Raw genomic sequence first — 23,966 nt, forward strand, 5'->3', positions numbered from 1 at the left:
ACCTAAGGGCACAGGATGTCACTGGAGTAAGCCTGTTGGGACCCACCAGGCAGGAGTACTCTCTCACACCCTCCATGTTCACCCCAGAAAAGCCAGCAAATGTTCCTGGCCTTTGTTCCCCACTCCAAGCCTAGCCTCTGTGGATTCCTTAACTTTCCTCTACCTTACACATGATATCTTGAAAGTTCCTTCACTTACTCTAGCTTGCTACCATGTCTGGCATGTAATTCATAAGCAGGCTAGCTTGATAAACTAATATAATGTGCTATGGGACCACTGACCTTCTAGTTAGGCATTGACAGGATAGGGAAAGGTTTAAGGGTTGGCACCAGCTAGGACTCCTGGTCTCAAACCATCACCCATTACCAAGATTGCCCCATGATACACACAGAGACTTCTCTTAGCATAATATCCTTTAGGCTTATCCATCTTGTGACAAATGGTGAGACTCTTGTGGGAGCAGCAGCTATCCCATTGTATGTATCTATGTTGCAGCTCCTCTTCCTGTTTGTCTGCTGTCAAACCCTCAGGTTATTTCTGTGTGTCACTGTGAACAGCACCACAGAGGACAGAATAGTGCAGATGCTCTCATTATGTCAGAGTTTCCAAATCCACCCAGAGCAGGTTTGTTTTTACATTTCTTCACAGACCTCCATGTCATGTTTTCTCGGTCTCCTGTCTTTCCGCTGTACATTGGTATAAGCTGGGTTAACTGAGCACCCATGCAGGTGGGCAGTTACCCTCTAAGTCTCCCAGAGGAGACTTTGAAGTCCTTGGTAGACTGCAAGGTGAATACCCAAACAAGGTGACAAAGCCTGGGGCAGAGTATCAATGTTTACTAACACTTTCACAAACTCTGGTTTGAAAATACACACACACACACACACACACACACACACACACACACGCATACACAGGGCTTACAAAACTATTAAATTATAGTGCCTAGGGAAACAAGCTTAAAGCAATCTGAAAAGTGGTATTTTCTCTCAGCTTTCTCTATAGTAGATACGGCATTTCACATTTACACTTGGGCCTCAAGAAAGGAAACCCAGGCCAGATGGTCCCCGTGATTTCCCTGAGAAGGGTCCCATTTGCCTTCCCCAAATATCATGAACTAGAAACCATTCCTTAACTGTAAGTCCAGCACACCACCTGCTCCAACATACTGTGACATCATCAGGGATGCCAAAAGAAAATTTGCAGATAACAAGAAGGATTTTAAGAGGTAAGTTTGTGCAGCATTATAGCTTTGATCTGTTAAAAAACCAGAAGAGATAGTAGGAAGTGCCTGAACTTGGTCTCTCCTAATGAAGAGGATCTGGCCATTTACCATCTTGTACATTCCCAGGCTCTTTTCCTATATCAAGTGTCTCTTTAGTTAGGTGTGGAGCCTGACCAGTATCAGGGACTAGAGAGGGTAAGAAGCCTTGCTGTGGGGTTCACCCCAATGTAGGAAGACCAGATGTCCTGTGTCAGCAATAGACTGGAGCATCACCACTTGCAAGGATGAGCTTTGGAAAGCCAGAAGGTCGTGTTGTGTGGACATAGAACTGGGGTGGCAGCTGGTATGGTATTGAAGAGACCGAGACAGGGTGGACTCTTGGAAAATGTTTTCTCAGAGAACATTTTCTGCTTGTGCTTGAGCTAAGTGCTTGCTCATGGGCAGTCATGACACTTTTATGTGCTACAGAGTTAGGAACAGGCTATGCAAGAATGCCCGTGAATTTTTACAAGAAAAATCTGGCATGATTCACCTCACTGTGTCAAGGTAACTGTCTAAAGACTATTGCCTTGGGGGAAAGAAGGACCAGAGCCAGCTCTGGGAATGAATGCAGTGCTGCTCAGGAACTGGGAATAAAGGAGCAGCCAGAGATGTCCTACCCCGAGCAACACACAGTCTGCGCTCCTCTCCCTGTGGGTCTCCAACGACCTAACCCCACAGCCCCACCTCCACCAGCAATGCCAAGCATCCCCGCATAGTGGGAAAAGGCTTGCGAGCCCAGATAGAAGCAGTGAGTGATAGATACCTCAGGTCACACCAGGTGCCTGGCAGCACCACAGGCACATGCTCTAAAAGGGACCGTGGGGAGGGCTTAGCACACCAGTTGATGTGCTGAAGGGAACAAAGGGCTTATTGATGGATTCTTCCCCACACAGGACTGACTGCTTTATTTTTAAATATTAACTCCAAATGTTGATAGAGCTTTCTTTATATTTTACAGAGTAAAGCAAAGAATCAAAGATGATATCAAGTTCCTGAGAGAGCAACAGGAACTAATCGACAAGGAGCTTGACCGGTGTGTCTCTCGCTTGGCTTTGTAGTGCTTAAACCACTTTTAACTGACAAACAAACTCACAGACACCCACGATGGGTTTGTTGTGAAAATATATATTTAGTATCTACAAAGAGCTATATCCTACCTAGCAGCTCACCAGCACCTTGGCTAGCAACCTTCCTAACGCTGCAGCCCTTTAATACAGTTCCTCATGTCGCTGCCACCCATCCATAACATCATCTTCTTTGCTACTTCATACTGTAATTTTTTTACTGTTATGAATCCTATAAATATCTGTGTTTTCCAATGTCTTAACTGACCGCTGTAAAAAAGAGTCGCTACCTACAGGTTGATCTAGAACAACAAATCAACGTCTTCGATTTTAAAAAAGAAAAAATATCATCTTCCTACCAACTTAATTGCTTAATTGCTAAATTAATTGTGATTATCTATTTTTACATCAACCATAGGACTTAGCCTGTAACTATGCCCTTTCTGGGAAGGACGTAAACTAGAAATCAGTCCCTCTGCTGGCTTCCCTGGGATTACAGCCTTGTGTCACCTCTGTCCCTGCTACTTTTTCTACACACAAAAACTTCCCCAATGGAGCAGGGATAATTTGGCTGCTTTAATTTGTTTTATAAACTGGGGATAGGAAGAGAGAGTACCGAGTGTGGAGGTGGCTGGGGCCCTCCAGACAGACGCTGCAGCCTTAACCCCCTTCGAGAGACTGAAGCTTGGCCAGTCTCTCCTGGAAATGGTCTGGATTCCCAGTCACCAGAGTAAGTCCAACCATTACCTTAAAAGGGAGGGAGGAAGGCAGGGTGGGAGGGAGGGAGGGAGGAAAGACAAGAGAGAAAAGGAAAAGGGAAAGAAAAGAGAAGAAAGGAAAAGGAAAAGGAAAAGGAAAAGGAAAAGGAAAGAAAAAAGAAGTGCTTCTCCATTGAGTAGTTGCAAACCAAAACCCTGGAAGATCCTTAGGATCCTTCCTCAAGGACCTTGGCCTAGCGCCTACCCTTACACAAATGAACCTTGACCATCTGCTTTTCTTCTTGCTCTATGCCATTGTGTAAAGCCCTCATAAGATCGGGTAAGTGGAGGCGGTTAAGGTGATGCTATATAACATGTCTAACTGAAGGGGACAGTCTTCTGCTAGGATGGGAGTCACAAGGTGGAAGGAACAAAGGATTCAAGAAAATGCTTAGATTAAAGATGTCTGCTTTCTAGCCTTCTGTATGAAGTAGTAGCAGTAACTTTGCCTGAGTTTGTTTCCTCAATGATAGAGAATAAAAATTATCCCTGCTTGCTACAGTTGTAATGAGGTAGGTGCATTAACCCACGTCCAGTCTTTGCAAACACTGGCTAGGAGATGCGTATGAACAGTCTGTTTACCTAAATGCTTTCTTTATTCCATTAGGATCCAAGCAAAGGCTTCCAAAAATCTCCAAGAAGTCAAAAATGAATTTGAGAATTTTCTACATAAACAAGTAGGTTTCCTCCTTCTTCCTGGGAATAATTGAGAGTTCTCCCCCCTGCTTCTCGCCTCCAAACCTCACATGTTTCATAAGCAATGCATGGTCACACCCAAGCTGCAGTGACAGAAAGGACACATTCTTATCATCCACCGTCCCCTGCAGAGAGGAGACCATCCACTCTCAGGTCCAGCCATAAGCTCAGGTCTACTGTCCTCATTCCTTGCTTCTAGAATAGTCCGTCAGACCATTGCTGTCTCCATCAAGTGCAAGTGGATTAGAAGCTAGAGGAAATTATTGGTGCTTGAAATTGTATTTTGTTTTCTATTAACTCAAAAAAGCTACATGACAGCATTGGCCATGTGAAAAGAATCTCTCACCCTCAACCCACCCAAACACAATAAAGACTGTGACAAAACGCCAAACAGAGCTCCGATGTGAGAAGGAGAGAGGGGTGGAGAGAGTTCCTGCCTATTTTCCCTGGATCTTTTCTGTTTTTCTAAGCCTTCTGAGCAGCCCTGTCAAATCTGAAGGATCATACTTTCCAAAAGGGGGAGAGGGAAGACACCAGCACGCAGGAAACTAGCAGGCTACACTACCTGAGCCAAGGATAGAGAGATCCCGTATGAAAAGTTTCCCCTCTGCAGTCCAGACTCTAGAGCAATCCCATTGGCTGCCAGTCTAATACCAAAAAGGAGAAGAGTAAGATTCTTTTACAGAAAGTAAGATTCTTTCTTGTGGAAAGTCATGAAACATTCGAGGGTTTCTCTTAGACACATAAGATCATTGTCCTTTTTTTTAAAAGCACTATTCCTTATCCCTATTTTTGGATGTATTTCCTCCTACTGAAGAGTGCCAAGAGCTCTTACACAGGTAACAGCAGCAGCCATGCACTTTGCAGAAGGTATGCCTCACCATGGTACACTACAGCTGTAGCCCACACTCCTTCCTTGTTACCTGCAGGAATCAGGCTTCTCTCAGGCTTCCATCAGTAATTCAGACTCCTGTACAAAATCTCCAGACTTAGAGCCCACATTTTCAAATGCTAATGAACCAAACACTGCATTTGCAGACCAGATGTGGCCTGTCCAGATGTGGCCTGTTTTTCGGATCTGAATGCTGCCTGGTCCAGTCAGTACAACTGACAGGATTCCTCAATGCATCTTAAAACAAACCCTGCACTCCCACAGAGCCTTCCTCGGACCCTACTCAGCTTGGCTGGTCTGCACTGCCTACTCACTAGCTTTCAGAGTCTAGCCATCCTTCCCAGTGCCCTTGGTCCCATCCCTACTCTTCTCAGAAGAGCTGGGTATGTCTCACAACTTCTAGAACACCAGGTACTGAAGGCAAGTTTGAAACAATCTTAACAAACAGGAAGCCAGGCTAGAGTAGAATAGTTTCAGAGATTCTGTACCTCACCAAAGACAAAACACCTAGATAGCCTGGGTTCTCTATAGAGGTGTGCACAGTGAACATCTAGACAGACTGTGTCCCCATGGAGGTGTGCACAGTGAACATCTAGACAGACTGTGTCCCCATGGAGGTGTGCACAGTGAACATCTAGACAGACTGTGTCCCCATGGAGGTGTGCACAGTGAACATCTAGACAGACTGTGTCCCCATGGAGGTGTGCACAGTGAACATCTAGACAGACTGTGTCCCCATGGAGGTGTGCACAGTGAACATCTAGACAGACTGTGTCCCCATGGAGGTGTGCACAGTGAACATCTAGACAGACTGTGTCCCCATGGAGGTGTGCACAGTGAACATCTAGAAAGACTGTGTCCCCATGGAGGTGTGCACAGTGAACATCTAGAAAGACTGTGTCCCCATGGAGGTGTGCACAGTGAACATCTAGAAAGACTGTGTCCCCATGGAGGTGTGCACAGTGAACATCTAGACAGACTGTGTCCCCATGGAGGTGTGCACAGTGAACATCTAGACAGACTGTGTCCCCATGGAGGTGTGCACAGTGAACATCTAGACAGACTGTGTCCCCATGGAGGTGTGCACAGTGAACATCTAGACAGACTGTGTCCCCATGGAGGTGTGCACAGTGAACATCTAGACAGACTGTGTCCCCATGGAGGTGTGCACAGTGAACATCTAGAAAGACTGTGTCCCCATGGAGGTGTGCACAGTGAACATCTAGAAAGACTGTGTCCCCATGGAGGTGTGCACAGTGAACATCTAGAAAGACTGTGTCCCCATGGAGGTGTGCACAGTGAACATCTAGACAGACTGTGTCCCCATGGAGGTGTGCACAGTGAACATCTAGACAGACTGTGTCCCCATGGAGGTGTGCACAGTGAACATCTAGACAGACTGTGTCCCCATGGAGGTGTGCACAGTGAACATCTAGACAGACTGTGTCCCCATGGAGGTGTGCACAGTGAACATCTAGACAGACTGTGTCCCCATGGAGGTGTGCACAGTGAACATCTAGAAAGACTGTGTCCCCATGGAGGTGTGCACAGTGAACATCTAGAAAGACTGTGTCCCCATGGAGGTGTGCACAGTGAACATCTAGAAAGACTGTGTCCCCATGGAGGTGTGCACAGTGAACATCTAGACAGACTGTGTCCCCATGGAGGTGTGCACAGTGAACATCTAGAAAGACTGTGTCCCCATGGAGGTGTGCACAGTGAACATCTAGACAGACTGTGTCCCCATGGAGGTGTGCACAGTGAACATCTAGACAGACTGTGTCCCCATAGAGGTGTGCACAGTGAACATCTAGAAAGACTGAGTCCCCATGAAGGGATGCACACTGAATATTTAGAAATCTGAACATTTTCATCATCTTCCTATGAAGGAATTTCATGGTGAAAATCATCAAATGAACTAACGGAACAGTGACACATGATCTAAGTTTGGTTCTTTTTTCTTAAAATAATTCTAAATCAACCACAAATTAGTTGTGGGGAATACAGCCCATTAAAAAAATATGAAGCATCATAAACTTAAATAAATTCATATTTTAGATTACTGTGCGTAAGAAAACTCAAAAAATTTTCAACAAATTTGATACAAGGTTTCTCAGGTATTTCTCAGGCTTTTGCTTATTCACCCAAAGCTGTATACTACACATCTTCCCTACAGGGAACCAGGTATACAAACAAGCCTTGCCAGGCAGCCACAAGAGGGATGTCAGGTATGGATGGGGCTGTCAGGATGGAAAGGCATTGGACAAGTAGAAGTGCTAGTGAAAGGACAGTCAATTCAAATTGTCTTCTGAAATCGATCTTTTGGCTCCTCCTCCCAAAGTGATCTTCACCATCTTCAGAGATGTAGAAATCTGACATTCAAGTGTACTGTGTGTGTCTAACGCTTGCATACCCTTAACCATGCACTTTCTTCCTAGCGTGTTGAGGCAAAACTCAAGGAGGAATATGGAGGATCACCATCACCATCAGAGTCGCCACAGTCGCTGCAGTTACCACAATCATCATCATCATTTCCTACTATATCAGAAGACTTCAACCATGTGGAAGAGGGCTAAGGCAAGCCAGCAGTGGCCGCCATTCAAGAGCAACACACAGTTCAGTTGTATCAGTTTAATTGGAGCAGAGTGTTCAATTAAAAGTACATTTTGCTGTTCATCTTTTAAATCTTCATATCAATAAATCTTAATCATACTTCAAAGGTCTAAGCATATCCTTGTCTCTGATTCATAAAAATACATGTAAGAAAGAAAAGGGGTCATTATGAAGTCTAGTTTTCACCATTTCTTTAGAAATGCATCTTGATAATAGCAACCGTACCTCACAACACAAAACAGAAAAAGAGCTGATTTACTGTGGCACAGGAAGCCCCGCCAGTTCCTTAATACCCAAAATAGTTTCTCTGAGATGTTTGACATTGTTTAGGCCTCACGGAAAACCAAGGCCCCGCCTCCAGGCTTGGTGGCAAACAAGCTATGCTTCTCCCGAGCCAGGCAGGATGTGTTCCCCTGGTAATAAGCTTCGTGCACGCTGGCGAGAAAGCTGGATAGCATGTCAGTGGGCACGAGGGACACAGTGCAGCCTCCCCATCCTGCTCCAGTAAGTCGTGAGCCTTTGGCCCCAAACTTCCTAAAACAATGAGAAAACAAAACATTATCACCAATAAGCAAAAATAATAGCAACTTATTTGATACAGAACACATCCTCTTCCCAGGTTCTATGAAGAGAATATTAGCGTGGGGTTATTCATCAATTTCAAGCTTTAAGAAGTGTATATTGGGGTCTCTGGAGACAGCTCAGAAAGTAGTGTCTTCCACTCATGCAGACACATAAACACTGGGCACTGTAGCCCAGATTTGTAACCCGAGCATTGGTTAGGAGAAGTAGAGCAGACAGGTATGTCCCTGAAGCTCAGTAGTCAGCCAGTCTAGCAGAACTATGAGCTCTCTGTTCCCTAGAGACTCTATCTCAAAAAGTAAAGTGAGGAAATATGATTTTAAAAACATAAGATGGAAAACTATGGATAAAGACAACCTTTAGCCTCTACACACATGTCCACATCCATGAATGTGTACTCTCTCACATGTGTAGACACCACACAAGCAATCTAAATTAAAGATGATTTATACTTTTTCCAGCACTTAGGACTAAGAACCATTTTGGTGATATTTGAAGGCAGATCATAACTATCCCCACTGCCTGCTTTACAGACAGCACCACTCACTGTAGGCTTGATCCACAGCCATACATTAACCACTTGAAACTTGGGTAGCAAGGCTCCAATTAATCAGGAATGGAAATAAGAAGATGGACAGTGGACATGGTGACACAGAGAATCAGAAGGTCACCTCTAAAGAGGGTAAATCAAAGGCACTGTTACAGCATTGGACACTGGAAATCTCCTATAGCTGTTTCAACTGCATTCTGTTTATTGTTGAGAGAGGAGAGTTATGCATATGTTCATGTTCCTGTATGTGCATATGTACAGGTATACATATATACAGGTAGAGGCCAGAGGTCAACATCTGGTACCTCCTTCCACTGTTCTCCACTTCGTTTTTGAAGGCAGGGTCTCTCACTAAACATGAAGCTCACCGATTCTTCAAGGCCATCTGACCAATAATCCCCAGAGAGTCTTCTGCCTTCACTTCAATAAGGCTGCAGGTGTTGGTTGCTTAAACTGCCTTTTCATGTGGGTGCTGAGAATACCAACCCAGGGCCCATGACTGCACAGCAAGCACTTTACTGACAGAGCCACCTCCAGCTCACTCTCAGTTGTGCTCAAAAAGCTTATCTATTTTACACACTGGCATAAGACTAGGGCTAAGAGCTGGGCATGCAGCTCAGTGATAGAAAGCTTGCTTAGCATGTATGAGGTCTGGGTTCAATACCCAACACCAGAGTGAGAGAGAGAAAAAAAAAAAAACCAGTCCCATAGATCTGACAGCCTAGGTTTATTCTGCATAAATTTATGAGCACAGAACCCATTAGTAAACTCTAAGTTGGTTGGTTGGTTGGCATAATGACTAGTAGAATATTATGCAAACCTTCCCACAAAATGGATGGTTATCCTAACTGTGTATACCATCTTCCCTGAACTTTCTAGGACTAAGCTAACAAGTAGATCCACCTTGGCTAGTAAATGAAATGCTCGCTGAGAGGGGAGCAACTCTATAAACAACCAAGCAGCCACAAATTGAAGTCACCACTAACCAGCCATAGTCTCAAACCTTAGAACTGACCTAGTGCAAAAGCCTTAAACAAAACCCAAGGATCAGTTCTCTTTCAAATATGCAATTTATTCAAAAACATTTCCAATTACTTTTCCTAATGAAATTTACTCCAAATTAGTAATAGATTTAAAACTTCATAATGAATTTAGCCCAATTCTCTCCCCCCCCACCCCCACTTCCTGGAAAACATCAATAGAATGAAGAGACCATTGCCCCTCCTCGAGGAAGTTGGAATTACTACACACCAGCTCCTTACTTTTCCCTTGGCAATGCTCTCCAGCCATTGAACCATTTGTTTTATTCAAATACAATTTTCTTAAATGTGAAAAATGTGCTTACACCCATAAAAGGTTACCAACCTTCTGATGACCCTCAAATAACAGCTTATAGCCTTCTAGCTGAATTCAGCCCAAACTCCTTTCATCCAGGTGAAAATCTGCTTTAATTATGAGATTCTAGAATGGTCTTTACTTCTTAAGCTAGAAAAGGGCCTGCTGTAGTTTGTTGATTTAAAGGAGAAACTTTGCCATAGGAGGCCACATCAAATGCTGCCATAGCAGAAGGTAGGAGAGATGGAAGGCTCCTTTAAATATCTCAGAATGATCCTTATAGCCAACTGCAGCCTGTTCTAGATGACAGTATGCCCATTTGATGCTCTGTGAGCATAAGTCACCAGGTCTTAAACTGCTCTCCATGGGCCCTTTAGGGATATTGTCATACACTTCTTTCTGGAATGGTTTGAGCAGAGTGGTGGGCACATGTGAGAGGCACAGGATGGATGATTACAGTAAGTCTGAGGCTAACCTTTTCCAGACAGACAGGAAGACATAGTGAGAGCCTTTCTCAAAACATTTTTAAAAAGAAAGAAATGATTTTAAAAGAGAGTTGTTTCTGATCTACCTACAAGGGATCCATTTTTTCAAACCTCATGTAGGAACAGAAGCTAAGAGACCTCTGGGCCAATCAATCTGCTTCAGTGTCTTCAGTGTCCTGTGGCCCACCCTGCCTGATGCAGAAGAGAACGGGCTCCATTTTATCACCCCAAGCTTGAAATTCATCAGTGCTCAAGATTTTCATCTTTTCCTTTCTGTAAAATTTTGTTGTTGCTGCTGTTTAAACAGAGTGAAGATCCATAGAGTTGAGTGGGTAGGGATGTAGGGAGAATCTGGGATGAGCTGGGAGGCAGGAAATAATATAATCAAAATATACTGTATAAAAATTTAAACGAACAAAGAAAGGCTATAGTGTACAGCCTTCTGTCCACAGTCAACAGCACTGGTGTTCACAAACCAAAGTAATTGTATCGGAAGTCAGCAGATTGCCTTGTTCAGCTACACACACACACACACACTGAGTAAAAGATAGAGAGACAGAAAGAGGCAGAGAAGTTTTAACATCAGTGTTTCTCAGTGGCTCTTAAAGTGCCCTTTGCATGTCTCTGAAACTACAAGGTCTAAAGTTGGGAGACCAACAAAGGTGTTAAATCAAGAAGAAAATATAGATGAGCCAAGGCTACTTAATAAACTTTTTTACATTTGAAGTTCTGAGGAAATAGTAAAACTTAAAAATATATCTCCTTCACTATACCACGCTAGAGCAGAAGCAGGAAAATTGCAAGAAACAGCCCTGTGCCAGCCCTGTGCCAGCCCTGTGCCAGCCCTGTGCCAGCCCTGTGCCAGCCCTGTGCCAGCCCTGTGCCAGCCCTGTGCCATGTAAAACTCCCATGCCCAGGCCACAGGGATGAGAAGGAGAGGGGTATAAAACAGGGTTGTCACACAGCAAAGGCCTGGGGGGAAACAGACCTGCCTAGCAGCCTGCTACAGTCTGCTCAGATGTCCTGCTTTCAGTGAGCAGATCTGAACAGCGTGGAAGGCATGAGGGGTCGGGGAGGCAGTAAGTGGGGGCACAGAAAGACTTGACTTCTATAAACTTAAAAGGGAGAAAAACAGCAAATATGCCTTGCATTTCAAATTAAAGAAGCATTTATGTTTTATACATATAGAGTGCAGATCCATCTCTGCAGCCCAGAATGAGCACAGCTCTAGTTTTTTGGTAGGTTGTAATGAATGCAGCCGGATATTAAAACACAGATATTGTGTTGGATAAATATGTACAATGTACGGTGTCTCCTTCACTGCAGAGAGCCCTAGTTTCTTCTCTTTGGAAACTGGCAATTATCTCAGGGAGACAAACCTTCCAGCATAATTTCTACCAGGCTTTATGTTAGACTACAGACATTTTTCAGATTGTTTTTGGAGTCAAGAAATTGCAGTCTTCCAAAGCTGCTTGATGTAAGACGGAATGAGCAAACATGTCGGCAGGTTTGTTTCAGAACATGAGGCATCAAAGGCCATTGAGAAACAGTTCTTTTGGGGGTGCAATTTGAGTGTACAATGTATCAGTGTCCCTAAAATTCCTTCCCAGGAGGACACTAGGCAGCATGCCCCACCCCTTCCAAAGGTCCCAGCAACAAACAGAGGCTGGTTTTTCCAATGGTCACTTGGTGGGGGTAACTGATGAGTTTATTTGGCTTCTTAATATAGCAGGTAAGGGGTTACTTACAGAGGTGTGTGTGCTCAAGTGTTCCCCAAAAGACTTCCCCTAGAAAGCCTTTCCTCAGCATTGATGAGGGCTTCCCCTTTGCCTTACAGAAAGCCACCCTCCTCTAGTCTTCCCATGCCTTTATAACCTAGCCCCTCTCAGGGATCCAGTACACTTAGGGCAGATTGGATGAGCTGGGTACTCAGTGAGGGTTTGTGACCCTCCTGGGCCCTCAACGGGGGGCTATAAACAGCCAACCAGCCCAACTAAAATGATCTCGAAAGCACTCACAGGCGAATGCTCCAAGATAGCTATAGCTTGCCTCAGAGAATGGTCAGTCACTCACAATACCCTAGAGGTAAAAGACGTTTGCCTAGAGAGATAGGAGTCCCCAAATAGGTAGAGTGGTACTCTCCCTTCCCTGGCAGGGCAGAGAGGTTAGCATGTGAGCCGGTGAAGGACCACACAGCTATGACTAACTTGGCGAGGAGAGTCTCAGGAGGTTGAGCAGCTCAGTTGTGGATCAGGGCTGAGGGAAGACTTCTGAGGAGAGTGGAGCAAAGGAATCTCTGTACCCACTCTCATCCTGAGAACCCGACATTAGTCTTCCTTAATATCTTGGGCAATAACAGCAATAATACAGGGAGGAATCCTTTCTAATTTCAACAAGTGGCCAAACAGAAACAAAAAACATTAACTTTTTCCCCTCAAGGAACCAATAACAAATGAGCTGTCCCACATGACTTGGCTTAACTATTCTGTGTTCCTCAGGAAATTCTACATCAAAATTTGAATTTACAGTTTGTTCATTTAAAATAGATGTTTTATAATTGGGCAAAGACTGCCTTCTTCCTTCATTATTTCATCTCATCTAATAAAAATTTGAACATTAACTTAATTTTAAAAATCAACCTAAGTACATAAGTGTAATTTCCTTCTGGTTTTCTTTTCTTTTTTGACAGGGTCTCTCTCATCCTGCGGCTCCTGGCTGGATAGGAGGGCTCTCATGTAGCTACAGTTGGCTTCCAATTCCCAGGAGTTTTCCTGCCGGGCGGGCTTCACAAGCACACACCCTTAGCCCTTGGGCCTTCTGTGTTCTAAACTCATTTTTCTCTTGATGAACAGGATGAAAATGCCCTCTATGCTGTCTCACTGTCTGACTACTGAGGACCACTTTGGAAATATGGTCTAGCTCAGGTCACACAAACCTCCAGAGTGTGGGGTCTGTGGTGATATCCTAGCCTCTCAAGCTCTGTTCCCACACACAGCCACATATCTGTTCATGTAAATACTTTCCAAAAGGTTTCTCAAACACACAAAAATTTTAAAGTGATACCAGGTAGCCAAAGGTGACAGTGGCAAAATGTCATTGGCAATACTCCCTGAACCCATTTCAGATTTCCCTCATCTGGTCTCCCAAGCTGACCAACAGTCCAAGCTGCCTAGTCTGTCCATACTATCTTTTCTTCTCTGTGATGGGGAATTCTGGGGCTGCTGTGTTTATTAAACAGAAAGCCCTCTGCCAGCCCAGCGTGGCTCTGCCAGCCCAGCGTGGCTCTGCCAGCCCAGCGTGGCTCATGCCCGGCACTCTCAGGACCCTCCCAGGACTTGCAGCATCTCTGGGTCCCTCCCGGAGATGTCAGGGAGGCAGAGGTGCTCTGCAGACCTGCCCCCTGGTTTAGGGCTTTGATTGGGTGTTTGTTTGTTTTGTGTTTCTGTTCTTTCCCTTACCCCTGGTATCTCTAGCTGTCTTCAGCACTCCTTTCCTGCACCATCATGTCCCAAACACCCACAAAAAGACAGTGCCTTGGCTTCTGTGTGAGGTTTGGGCTGACTGGGCAGGGAAGGTGGCAATGGCGGTGGTGCCCTGGCCCCCTGCAGCTGTCTTCCCAGGGCCCTGACAGAGGGAGCTCCTCACACTAACACCTAGGACTATCTGTGGCACTAGGGGATAACTCTGACCTTGAGTTGTAAAAAAATGGCTGCCCTCCCCCAAATAATAATTTTAGAAAAAGAAAAAAAAAATTTCTCAGTCAAAACCACCAACAGTTCTCTTGGTTCCTTCCTTTCCTTCTCCCACAGAGCAATAGTTGCAATGGTCTAGAACCTTCCTTCAACCATATCTAGGACAGAGTCAACTGTCACATCCATTGAGCCCCTTTCTCTTCTGGAAGCCAGAATCCTCCCCACAGCAGACAGGGTGCATGCAGTGTGAGTCCTTTCCACAGCTAATGGGGTCAGTGTAGAGTGTCATATCCACACTGTTCAAGCTTCACCTCTCCTTCCTTCCTTCCCTGCTGTGCCTGTCTGCTTGTCCCTTCAGGTCTTCTGTTCCAGTGTGCTTCCTCAGAGAAGCCTTCTCCAACCACTCCATATAGACTCTCCCTTCAACCCTTCCAGTCATTATTCCTCCCAGTTTCTGTCTGCAACATGTATCACAAGCAATCAAATTATTTTTTAGATCATCACTAATCTCTTTGCCCACAGAAATGTCAACCGGTGCTGGTGACCATCCAAGGAGAAGAAAGCACATTGGGAAATTCCAGGAGGCTGGCAGATCCCATTGATACTGTTTCCGGTTGGATTCAAATTCCCCTCCCCCTTCCAAGCCAAAACAACTTATTCCTCATTTCTACATAAATCATTCCCCTTCCTCTTATGTCCAAGACTGAACAGTGTTTGTCTCTTCCATTCACTGGGCCCTTGATGCTTTCTTTCTTTAAATTAAAACAGGCTCTGGAAGGGGGGTTGGCAATTAGTGAGCAAATGCTGACGTCGGCAGGAAGTGCCTCAGCCACTGTGTACAAGCTCCTGGCCAGGCCAGGCAGGTTCCACATGCCATTTGTGATCCGCTCTAGCTGCTGGGTTTAAACTTTCTGACTGGGTGTGGCATGAGCCTGGCAAGCCACAGGCGCCAAGTGGCTAATTACATTTCCACTGCTAGTTGCGTGCAGGGCTGCGTCATCATCAGAGTGAGCTAACACAGGTCATCTGATTCCCCTCCAATTTCCCTTTCAGTTCTCCAAGGTCAGCGTGGGACCTCCCTGGGAAGGACTCTATTATTCCCATTGTTGCACAATTACAGGGAGGTCTGGAGATTTTGTGAAAGAGGCTCTCTCTTTACACTTCTGTCATAGCCAAGTTTATAAACTGGCCTTTCTTTGGTCTTCATTTCCCCTAATTGCCCAAAATAAATATGGCAGTTCAAGAGGGGCTTTCCAAGTGATTCTTCCAGCCCACCTCCTTCAGCAGAACTCTCAAGGTCAAGACCCTTTTTTGACTCTCTTCTAGACCGAACTCCATTGGGTTCCTAGGGGGTTCCGAAACACATAAAATGCCCATGTCAGAGAATAGCTGCCTTCCTGAGAGGTTTAATCAGCTAACAATGAAACTGGTTTCAGATTGATTTCTGTGCCCCATAAAGCCAGGTCTCAAGCCACTCTGCAGACATGCAGGAAGAACATGGGGGCTCTATATCACAAGGACTGGAGTCCCTCATATAGGAAGGATTCATCTAAATTATGAGAATACGGGTTTTTGTTCATTGCACCAACATTCCCTGGTGGCATGTTTTAGCTCCCACGTGGCCCTCTCAGCTCACCGGCAGATGTCCACTAGCTGGTCCAGCTCAGGGCAGCTGCACTCATACATGTCCCGGCAGCTTCTGTGGCTCTGGTTCATTAGCTCCCCCAGCAGCTGGACTGCGTTGTCTGGCGCATCTTCACATACCTGCTTAAACTGCAACACGCGTGCAGCCTCACTGTACACGTGCTTGGCCCGCTGGTAGAGCTTAAAGGTGAGTTCTGCAGGAGACACATGGGGAAAGAGACAAGAAAGGGTTACAAGACTATCCAGTGCCAAGAAAGACTGTGTGTGTGTGTGTGTGTGTGTGTGTGTGTGTGTGTGTGATGTAGCCCAGGCTAGCCCATTCAAGATTCTCCTACCTCAGTGGCACCCCAGTGCTGGGACTACAGGTCTGAGCCACCACACCTACCTAACCATTTAACAGACAATTTTAGTGGCTTCTATTTCTGTCTCCACTGTCAGTACCTGGGGTTTTCAGAAGGTCTCTATTTCACTGAGTGTGTAATTGATTAAATCCAAAGGTGAATCAAAGTCACTTCTTCCTGAATACTGATCTAAGATCTTCCTCTTTTACTCAGCACACCCAAACAATGGCGCACACACGGTGGCAAGGAAGAGGTGGCAGTATGGAGCATATCCTCCATGCCATCTGCCTTAAAGGGACAACCTCCACATTTGTAGCAGCTTAGAGATGAGCAGGCTCATTAGCAGATCTCCTGAAGATGCGCATTCAGTAATTATGTCTATAGAAAGGTATCCCAGTACACAAGCAGACTTGCTGGGGAGGAGGGTATCATCGGGAGGAGATGAGAGACAGAACTTAAAGTGAGATTATGAATATTCATTATATACATGTGTGGGACTGTCAAATAGTTCTAGAGAAATAGATAAGCACAACTCTTACATGTGTATGTAATTGTATTTACATTTAATTATTTGCTACAGTATTTTTTACTATAGCCAAAATATAAACACTCCAAATAGCTAATAACAGAGAACCTTCTGAAAAAAAAAATTCTACATTCATTTAAAAAAAAACATTATGGCTATTAAAACTCAAATACTTGGACAATTTGCTACACAGGAAATTGTTCAACATTGAGGGAAATGTCAACACAATAGCCTGTGTATAATTGGCACTAACTGTGGTCCACACATGCATATGTATGCGCATGGCAGCCTACAGAAAGCACTACATGTCAACAGTGCTTATCTCTGAAACCCATCACAGATGCATTTATTATCCTCTTGGAACAGCTCTGATTCTGCAATGCCCTTAGTGACTGTCAACTGCAGTGACACAAGCCTATCTAACTGCATTGGCTGCATCACGTTTGGCTCATTCCTGGGGTAGCAACCAGGGGGTTCATTGCTGTATTAAAGCTAAAGGATGAGAGAAAATTAGCAAAAAATGTGAGGGAAGAGAATAATCACAAAGAGTTATCCCTTGGCTATAACGTAATATCTTTGTCTTGGTCATGCCTTTCTTTAAACTGCATTTGAGTCAACACTGACAGGCTAAGCTCCCCCACACAGGGCACTGTGTCAGTTACTCCTCAGTCCACAGCCATTTTCCCACTGTTTACCATAGTCCATGCTCGGCCCCAGAGGGACCTCTTCCTTCAGCCAAACTGCCCCATCTGTAGTTGCTCTAACAGTCTTTGCTTCTGGATATACTCATTCATCACACACAGGAACCGCTTCTTGCCCTCTCTCTCAATGTCAAAACTTGACTTCATTCTGAAGGCTCGGATTACATCTTACATCATCCTTGGGGCCAGGAGGGTCTCAGCTGGAAATCATTGACTTTGTACCATGCTCAAAGTCTACGCTCTCATCTGGGCCTATGCACTTCTCATCGTGGTTAATTCTCAGAGCTCAGCAAAGGTTTCGAAGAGTCCTGAAGTAGCACCACCACCTTGAATTTCTTAGCTCCATGCACCCCGAAAGCAATGCTCGCTCCATATCACCTCAACTGTGCCTTTCATGGCAGAGTCCAGTGGTGTTTAGGGTTAATTATGATAAAAATGGGACTTTTTTTTTTTTTTTTTTTTTTACTTTTACTTTTAACCCAGTTCAAAATCAAGCTACTTTCATCTGGACTTGCTGTTGTTTTTTTTAAGAAGAGAAGGAAGCAAAGGAGCTACCATTGACAGTTTAACTGAGGATCAAGACAGAGTGAAAGGAACAGCCAGCAGGGTTCCCTTTATTACTAAATCTGTAACTGCTGACACCTAATGTGGTTGTAGATAGATAGATGATAGATAGATAGATAGATAGATAGACAGACAGACAGATACATAGATAGATACATAGATAGATGGAAGCCACTGGTTAAATATAAGTGGAGAAACACAAAACATGTTTTGTTCCATTGATAGCCAGGTCATGTGAGTCACCCACACTATGCTATCAATTTGCTGTCCCCAGAGTCAGCTCCACAGAAATAGGAAATGGTTTATTCTAGGACAGTGTCAAAACATCCCAAGGAGTAGGGGAAATCGTTACCAACAAAACCCTGGCAGAAAGCCTCTCCAGAACCACATCATTTGACGAAACAGCATGGGGAATGTTGGCAGCTACTCATCAACGTCTCCAAGTCAGAAAGGAAAAAGGAAGGCAAACTGACATATGTCATGGTCTGATTCCCCAACAGGCTCATGTGACAGACTCAGTCTCCAGTTGGTGGCACTATTTGGAGAAGTTATAAAATTCTTAAGAAATCCTGATGAAGGAGCTCCATCACTGGGGGCAGGCTTTGGGGACTTATTTATAACCTTGTCCACTTCCTGCTTCTATTCTGCTTCCTGTGCAGAGAAGAGGTGAACAGCCATTATGGACTCTCTACAACCATAAGCCAAAATAAATTCTCTTCTATAAGCTGTTTTTGGTCATGGTGTTTTAACCATGTTAAACAGCAACAAAAAAGGAACTAATACACATGTTCCCAAGATGGGTGCCAATTGCTTTTTTCATACATGTTTAATAGAACACAAGTTGTAGAATGTACATCATGAAAGGAAAGAAACAGGCGCTGGCAACTGTACTATAATATTATTCTATTTTACAAAGTTTGAAGTTAGAAGGCAAGGGTGTAACATAGCAGCTTACATTTGTACTCATGTATTTATGAGTACACACACATACATATGTATGCAACAACGATTAATGGAAAAGGAGGCCAGGAATTTGAGAGAGAGCAAGGATGGGTATATGGGACAGTTTAAAGGTAGGAAACGTAAGGGGAAATTATGTAATTATACTATAATTTCAAAGTTTTTTAAGAATAAAATAGGAACAAACAAAAATAAAGCACAAAAATTAAAGTTGAAACAAAAACTTTAGAATATCAACTTTAAGGTTCCATATGTTTCAGTTTTACTTTTGAATGACATCACCTCTCGTAGTTAGTAGAATCAACACCATGTCCCATGAATTAAGAACCTTGAGTTTCCAGGCCTATTGTAGCTTACAGCTTCATCAAGGGAGACCATGAAGCCACACTTCTGTGAGTGCAGAGCAGTGCTGATTGGGTGAGAGTTCCCTGCAACTGCTGTGGTGTGAAAACATTAGATGTCAGTAGGATTGGTCTACACAGATAGCACAGCGGAGACTTACAGCAGCACAGGCTACCACCCACCTTCCTAATGTGTGTCAACTCCTATCCTGATGAAGCATTTTAGAAAGATTATACATGACCTAAATTTTCTCTTTACCTATTTAACTATAACCCTTCATAAAATAAGGATACACTGTCATTATCAACCTAACACAGTTAATTACCCTGGCTTCCCTAAGGTTTTATGTAGCCAGTCCTTGGCTCGTTTTTTTCCAGGTGTTCCTATTTAAATTTCATTTGGTTTTCAGAGTCCACCATCCTGGAAGAGAGCTGATTCTTCTTCCTTAGGTCAAGGGCATGGCCTCTGTTGAGTCACTTTGATGCCCATGTGCAACTGGACAGCGCTGATTGGACTCAGTGGGTTATATAAAGGGAAGGGGGATACAAAGTTAGGAGGAGAGCATGACTGGGCACAGTAGGAAAGAGAAGAGAGAGGCAAATAAGATCAAAATCCTTGTGTGAAATTCTCCAAGCATAAATGCATAGTTTAAAACCTCACATGCATATTCAGTCATCCTTCCTAGAACATCTCTCACAGTGCTTCGGACATCCTAGAACACCACATCTGTGCATATCTCAGGGGCACATCCTTAAGAAAACTCAGTGTACTCCACTAGGGAGACTATTTTCACTGTCCTGTCTAACAACACACTCCGTTAGCATTAGATATTTTCCATGAGTGAATGTTCTTGACATAAAAGCATCCAGGGAGGTTTCATTAAACCCTTAGGTGCCTGCACTGTGACAAGAAACAGTCAGAGAGCATGTGCCCCACACTACCACACCCTGCAGTCCTGGCGGCTGCTGTTTGTCTCCTGGACAATTGTTAGCAGCAAGCCCTCTCAATGGGAGTATCTAACAAGCCTTTTGCTGGGCACACTGAAGTTGTGTGTGTGTGTGTGTCTGTCTGTCTGTCTGCCATAGCTCCTGTCCCTCAACAGCAGTAACTCAGACAGCAAGGGAGAGGGCAGAGGGGCATCTGTTTTCACTCACTGCATTATGATCATGGCTGGTGTCACAGCTGCCCTCTGGAGCCAGAGTTCTAGGTCGTTATATGTTCACTGAGCCCTGATGTAGATACCAAACAGCGAAGAGCATCTGGCATGCTGTGCCAGTTAGCCATCTCTCCATAGTTCTCAGAACCCCTAAAGGATAGAGAGCCGCCTCTTACTGTGTTCATACCTTCAAACCATGACTCCTGCATCACTCAGCACCTTTCCTACCCAGGGGAAAAAAAAAAGAAAAACAACAACAACAAAAAAAAAACAGGGTTTCTGAGTGTGGTAACCACCTGGGTCTTAGAACAGTTTATCATAGTTATGGGATGGAGTTCTAAAATCCCAGTACCAACTCGGATGTCTAAGTGAACTGCAAATGAATACCTCATTTAGTTATTGATGAACTTTCCTAGGTATAGTAAATTGTTTGCTAGCTCCGAACATGCCTTCGAACTACCCCCCTCATTATATTTTTCTAGAACTCGGGCCTCATCTGTTCCCTTGTTGAGATGAGACCTCCTCTGTGATCTTCACACTCTGATCCTTTCTTGCCACTCAGCTCAGGACCATCACAACTTCAAGGAAAACGTCCCTCAGCTCCTATGTGGAGCAGTTCTCCCTCCACAAGCATATGCTCTTCACTCTGGCTGATTCTCACACCGTCACTATCCAGTCTGCATCCTGTTTGCCTGTATGATCACTGACTTAAACTCCCGTCAACCAGAGCACCAGCTCTCCCTTTCCATTTTCCCACGTTGCCCCAGGTCAAGGAGGACTTAGTGCACAGTCGGAGGGTCAGAAGTGTTGGCTGAATTTTTGCTGCTCGTCCTTTTCACAGAACTGCAATTGAAGACTGGCCAAATTAACAGCTCCAGGACGGTGACCATAGGGAACACAGAGAATCCACTGCTAACATCTCCCCTGAGTTGGAGGAATTTGTGGCTATACTGTATAGAGGCAGCCAGTCAACTTGAATGCCCAACACTGAGCCCTATCATCACAGATGACTGATAGTGGCTTATGTCATACTTGGCTTCATAATCGTGCAATTTCTAAGACAAATTGTGTTTTAAATAAAGAAACAGAAAGCAGATAATGTAAAGAAACTTGTTTTTCTCTTTTAATTTATCTTTGTAAAAAAGGCATACTGCCAGCCGGGTAGTGGTGGCGCACGCCTTTAATCCCAGCACTCGGGAGGCAGAGGCAGGCGGATTTCTGAGTTCCAGGACAGCCTGGTCTACAGAGTGAGTTCCAGGACAGCCAGGGCTACACAGAGAAACCCTGTCTCGAAAAACAACAAAACAAAACAAAACAAAACAAAACAAAACAAAACAAAACAAAAGGCATACTGCCTACTTTGTGCCTTTTAAAAGCATATGTTTGTGGGGACGGGAGAGTGTGCTCAATGGTTAGGGCACTTGCTGCTCTTCAAGGACTGTTTGCACCCAGCACCCATACTGGGCAGGCAGCTCCTAAGTGTTGCAACTCTCTCTCTCTCTCTCTCTCTCTCTCTCTCTCTCTCTCTCTCTCTCTCTCTCTCTCTGTGTGTGTGTGTGTGTGTGTGTGTGTGTGTGTCTGTCTGTCTGTCTGTCTATCTGTCTGTCTCCTGTCTGTTTCTCTCTCTAAAATAAATACAAAGTCTTTTAAATGGCTAAGTGTGTAGCCTGGCAAAGGAAGCCAGCCCTGCCAGGCACTGTAAGGAGGGACCTGAGCCATAGAGCTTCCCTACTTTGAGGCCACAACAACCCAGGCCACCCTGAGAGTGATGCATACACAGGACTATGACTTGGAGAACTATCTCCAGGAGGTTACCCTCACATTTTCCGAATTAACATCCTCTACTGGACCTGGTACACAGACTTGAAGATTAACCCTTGGGCCTTGGCCTGCCATGGTTTTCTTGGCCTATACAATATATTCGAATTGAGAAATTTACACAAAAGTCAAGATTTCTGCTTTCCTTTGGAAAAATTGGGTGTTTTTATTCTGGGTGTTATTATTCTGGACCTGCTGCCCGCATACTAACCACTGTCTGGAGCTGAGAAGATGACATCCCACCTCTCACCAGGGAGACAGTTGGACTGGACACACACTGGACAGCTGGGAGTGCTGCGGCCATGGGGAACTAAGTGTGCATGCCCTATCTCCATAAAAAAGGAAGCATCAGGAATTGGGTACCTGTCTTCCCAACCTTTACAGGGGCTTATGTGTGACCCTCTGAATCTGTAAGTCATGACAGAGGGAGGAGAGTAGTCAAGTCTCCTCGAGTGGTTTGCCATGACAGAACAGGCTACTATAACTGTTACAAGTAAATGCCACCCCCACCCCAGGCACATGGTTAGCTCTGTATTGAATTGTGTTATGTTATCCTCTAACTTTGGTAAGTTTGTATTTCCCAGACACACAAACACAATGAAGCCTTTCAAAAATGTGAGGACAGCACTCATGTTTTATGTCCCGAACGCTGTTAAAGATCCACTGTGTCAGCTCTAAAGCTAAAGAACCGCCAATAACAAATGGAGCAGGGGTGCTCTTCACTCTCAGGAACTGAGTCTATTGGAGAAAAACATCATGGAAGATGAACAAGAAAGGCACCAGGAGCAGAGGCACTGGTTATAGCTGAGGGGCAAAGTCGAGCGGGCATCTAGTCTACGTAAACCTGAAAGTAAGGCCTAGGATGGAGAGTGAGGACAGGGACAAGGCTCTCTGTGAGTCAGGGAAGTGACATCCCATGAAAAGGAGATGTGAGTAACACAGCATCCATGAGGCCTAGTACCTTGGCAGATCCCCAACAGCAGAGAATTACCTCAAGAAGAATGGGAAGAAAGGCATCATACCTGGTCATCTCCCTTTAAGTACTATCTCCAGTGGGATTAACATCAGCACAAAGTGCCTGGGTGGGTGGTATTGGTGAGCCCACAAAATCTTTAAACTCTTTAGGGTTATCTACATAGCCTCTCTCTATTAGAATGTGAGGAAAACAGACAGTGAGAAGCTGTCCATGCCATTCCATAGGAAGCTGTCTGATACAACACTGCTCTGTAGACACTCTGCCTATGCTAGACAGTCAAAAGCCCAGACATGGCTACAGCTCAGGAAGGCAGGAAGGGCCTAGAACCTTTGCTTACCTCTGACCCTAAAGAGTGAAATCTTAACACTCAGATTTCCATAAAGCAGGCAAGACCCTCCAGCTCATCCACAGTGACTGCAGAGATACCACAGATGTAGGAAAGGTCTCAGGTGCTAAGAAGCCTTCAGTACCTGTCTCTTACACCAGCAGACACCATGGCAGCCTCACTCACACAATTCAACCTTAAGGCTCCCTTGTGTGCCCTCATAGCTCTGTATCTTTCATTTCATTATCTCACAGGGTTGTGGTTGAACCCAGGGTCTCATGCACACTAAGCAAGTGTTCTACAACTGAGTTACACATGAAATCCATCCCTCTGTTCCTGAAGGGCATTTCCAGAATCGGCTGCAGTCCTGGGCAGGGGTCTGCTGCCACATAAGGGAAAGCTGGCCCTTCTCAGTGTGGAGAGTTCCTTTATATTGTCTCCTATCAACCAAGAGGAGAAAGCATGAGTAACACAAGAGAACAAAGGCTGTTGATCCCCAGTGGGTAAGCTAAAAGGTGATATCATTCATAGCCTAGATGAAGACAATATCAGGATAATTAAAACAAAATAAATTAATATGCTGGTGTGAAAAAAGTAGACATCTTTCTGAGACTCTCATACCCCCAAAATACTTTCCACTGCTTAGGTGAGAGGCTGTGAAGCTGCACCCCATTGGCCG

At 44.7% G+C, this 23,966-nt stretch overlaps 2 protein-coding genes across 6 annotated transcripts in view; one reads left to right on the forward strand and one right to left on the reverse strand.

Annotated features, from left to right (window-relative positions):
• The window catches only part of Fam227b (family with sequence similarity 227 member B), a 170,158-nt gene extending 162,905 nt beyond the window's left edge, over positions 1 to 7,253 (forward strand). The window contains exons 14-17 of the mRNA XM_085834499.1: positions 1,153 to 1,228; positions 2,226 to 2,300; positions 3,697 to 3,766; positions 7,116 to 7,253. Coding sequence (XP_085690625.1) covers positions 1,153 to 1,228; positions 2,226 to 2,300; positions 3,697 to 3,766; positions 7,116 to 7,253 — 359 coding nt within the window. The remainder of the gene's footprint in view (positions 1 to 1,152; positions 1,229 to 2,225; positions 2,301 to 3,696; positions 3,767 to 7,115) is intronic.
• A 40-nt stretch (positions 7,254 to 7,293) lies between these two features.
• The window catches only part of Galk2 (galactokinase 2), a 141,185-nt gene continuing 124,512 nt past the window's right edge, over positions 7,294 to 23,966 (reverse strand). For 4 of the 5 annotated variants that reach the window (XM_085834498.1, XM_021156374.2, XM_021156373.2 and 1 more), the window contains 2 exons: positions 15,571 to 15,772; positions 7,294 to 7,824 (listed from right to left, as the gene is read on the reverse strand). In XM_085834498.1, the coding sequence (XP_085690624.1) occupies positions 7,617 to 7,824; positions 15,571 to 15,772 (410 nt within the window). In that variant the 3' untranslated portion in view covers positions 7,294 to 7,616. The remainder of the gene's footprint in view (positions 7,825 to 15,570; positions 15,773 to 23,966) is intronic. The other variant, XM_021156375.3, reaches the window with a different exon arrangement.

The sequence above is a fragment of the Mus caroli genome, unplaced genomic scaffold, assembly GCF_978045245.1.
Source record: "Mus caroli unplaced genomic scaffold, Mus_caroli_1 scaffold_2, whole genome shotgun sequence".
Classification (NCBI taxonomy): domain Eukaryota; kingdom Metazoa; phylum Chordata; class Mammalia; order Rodentia; family Muridae; genus Mus; species Mus caroli.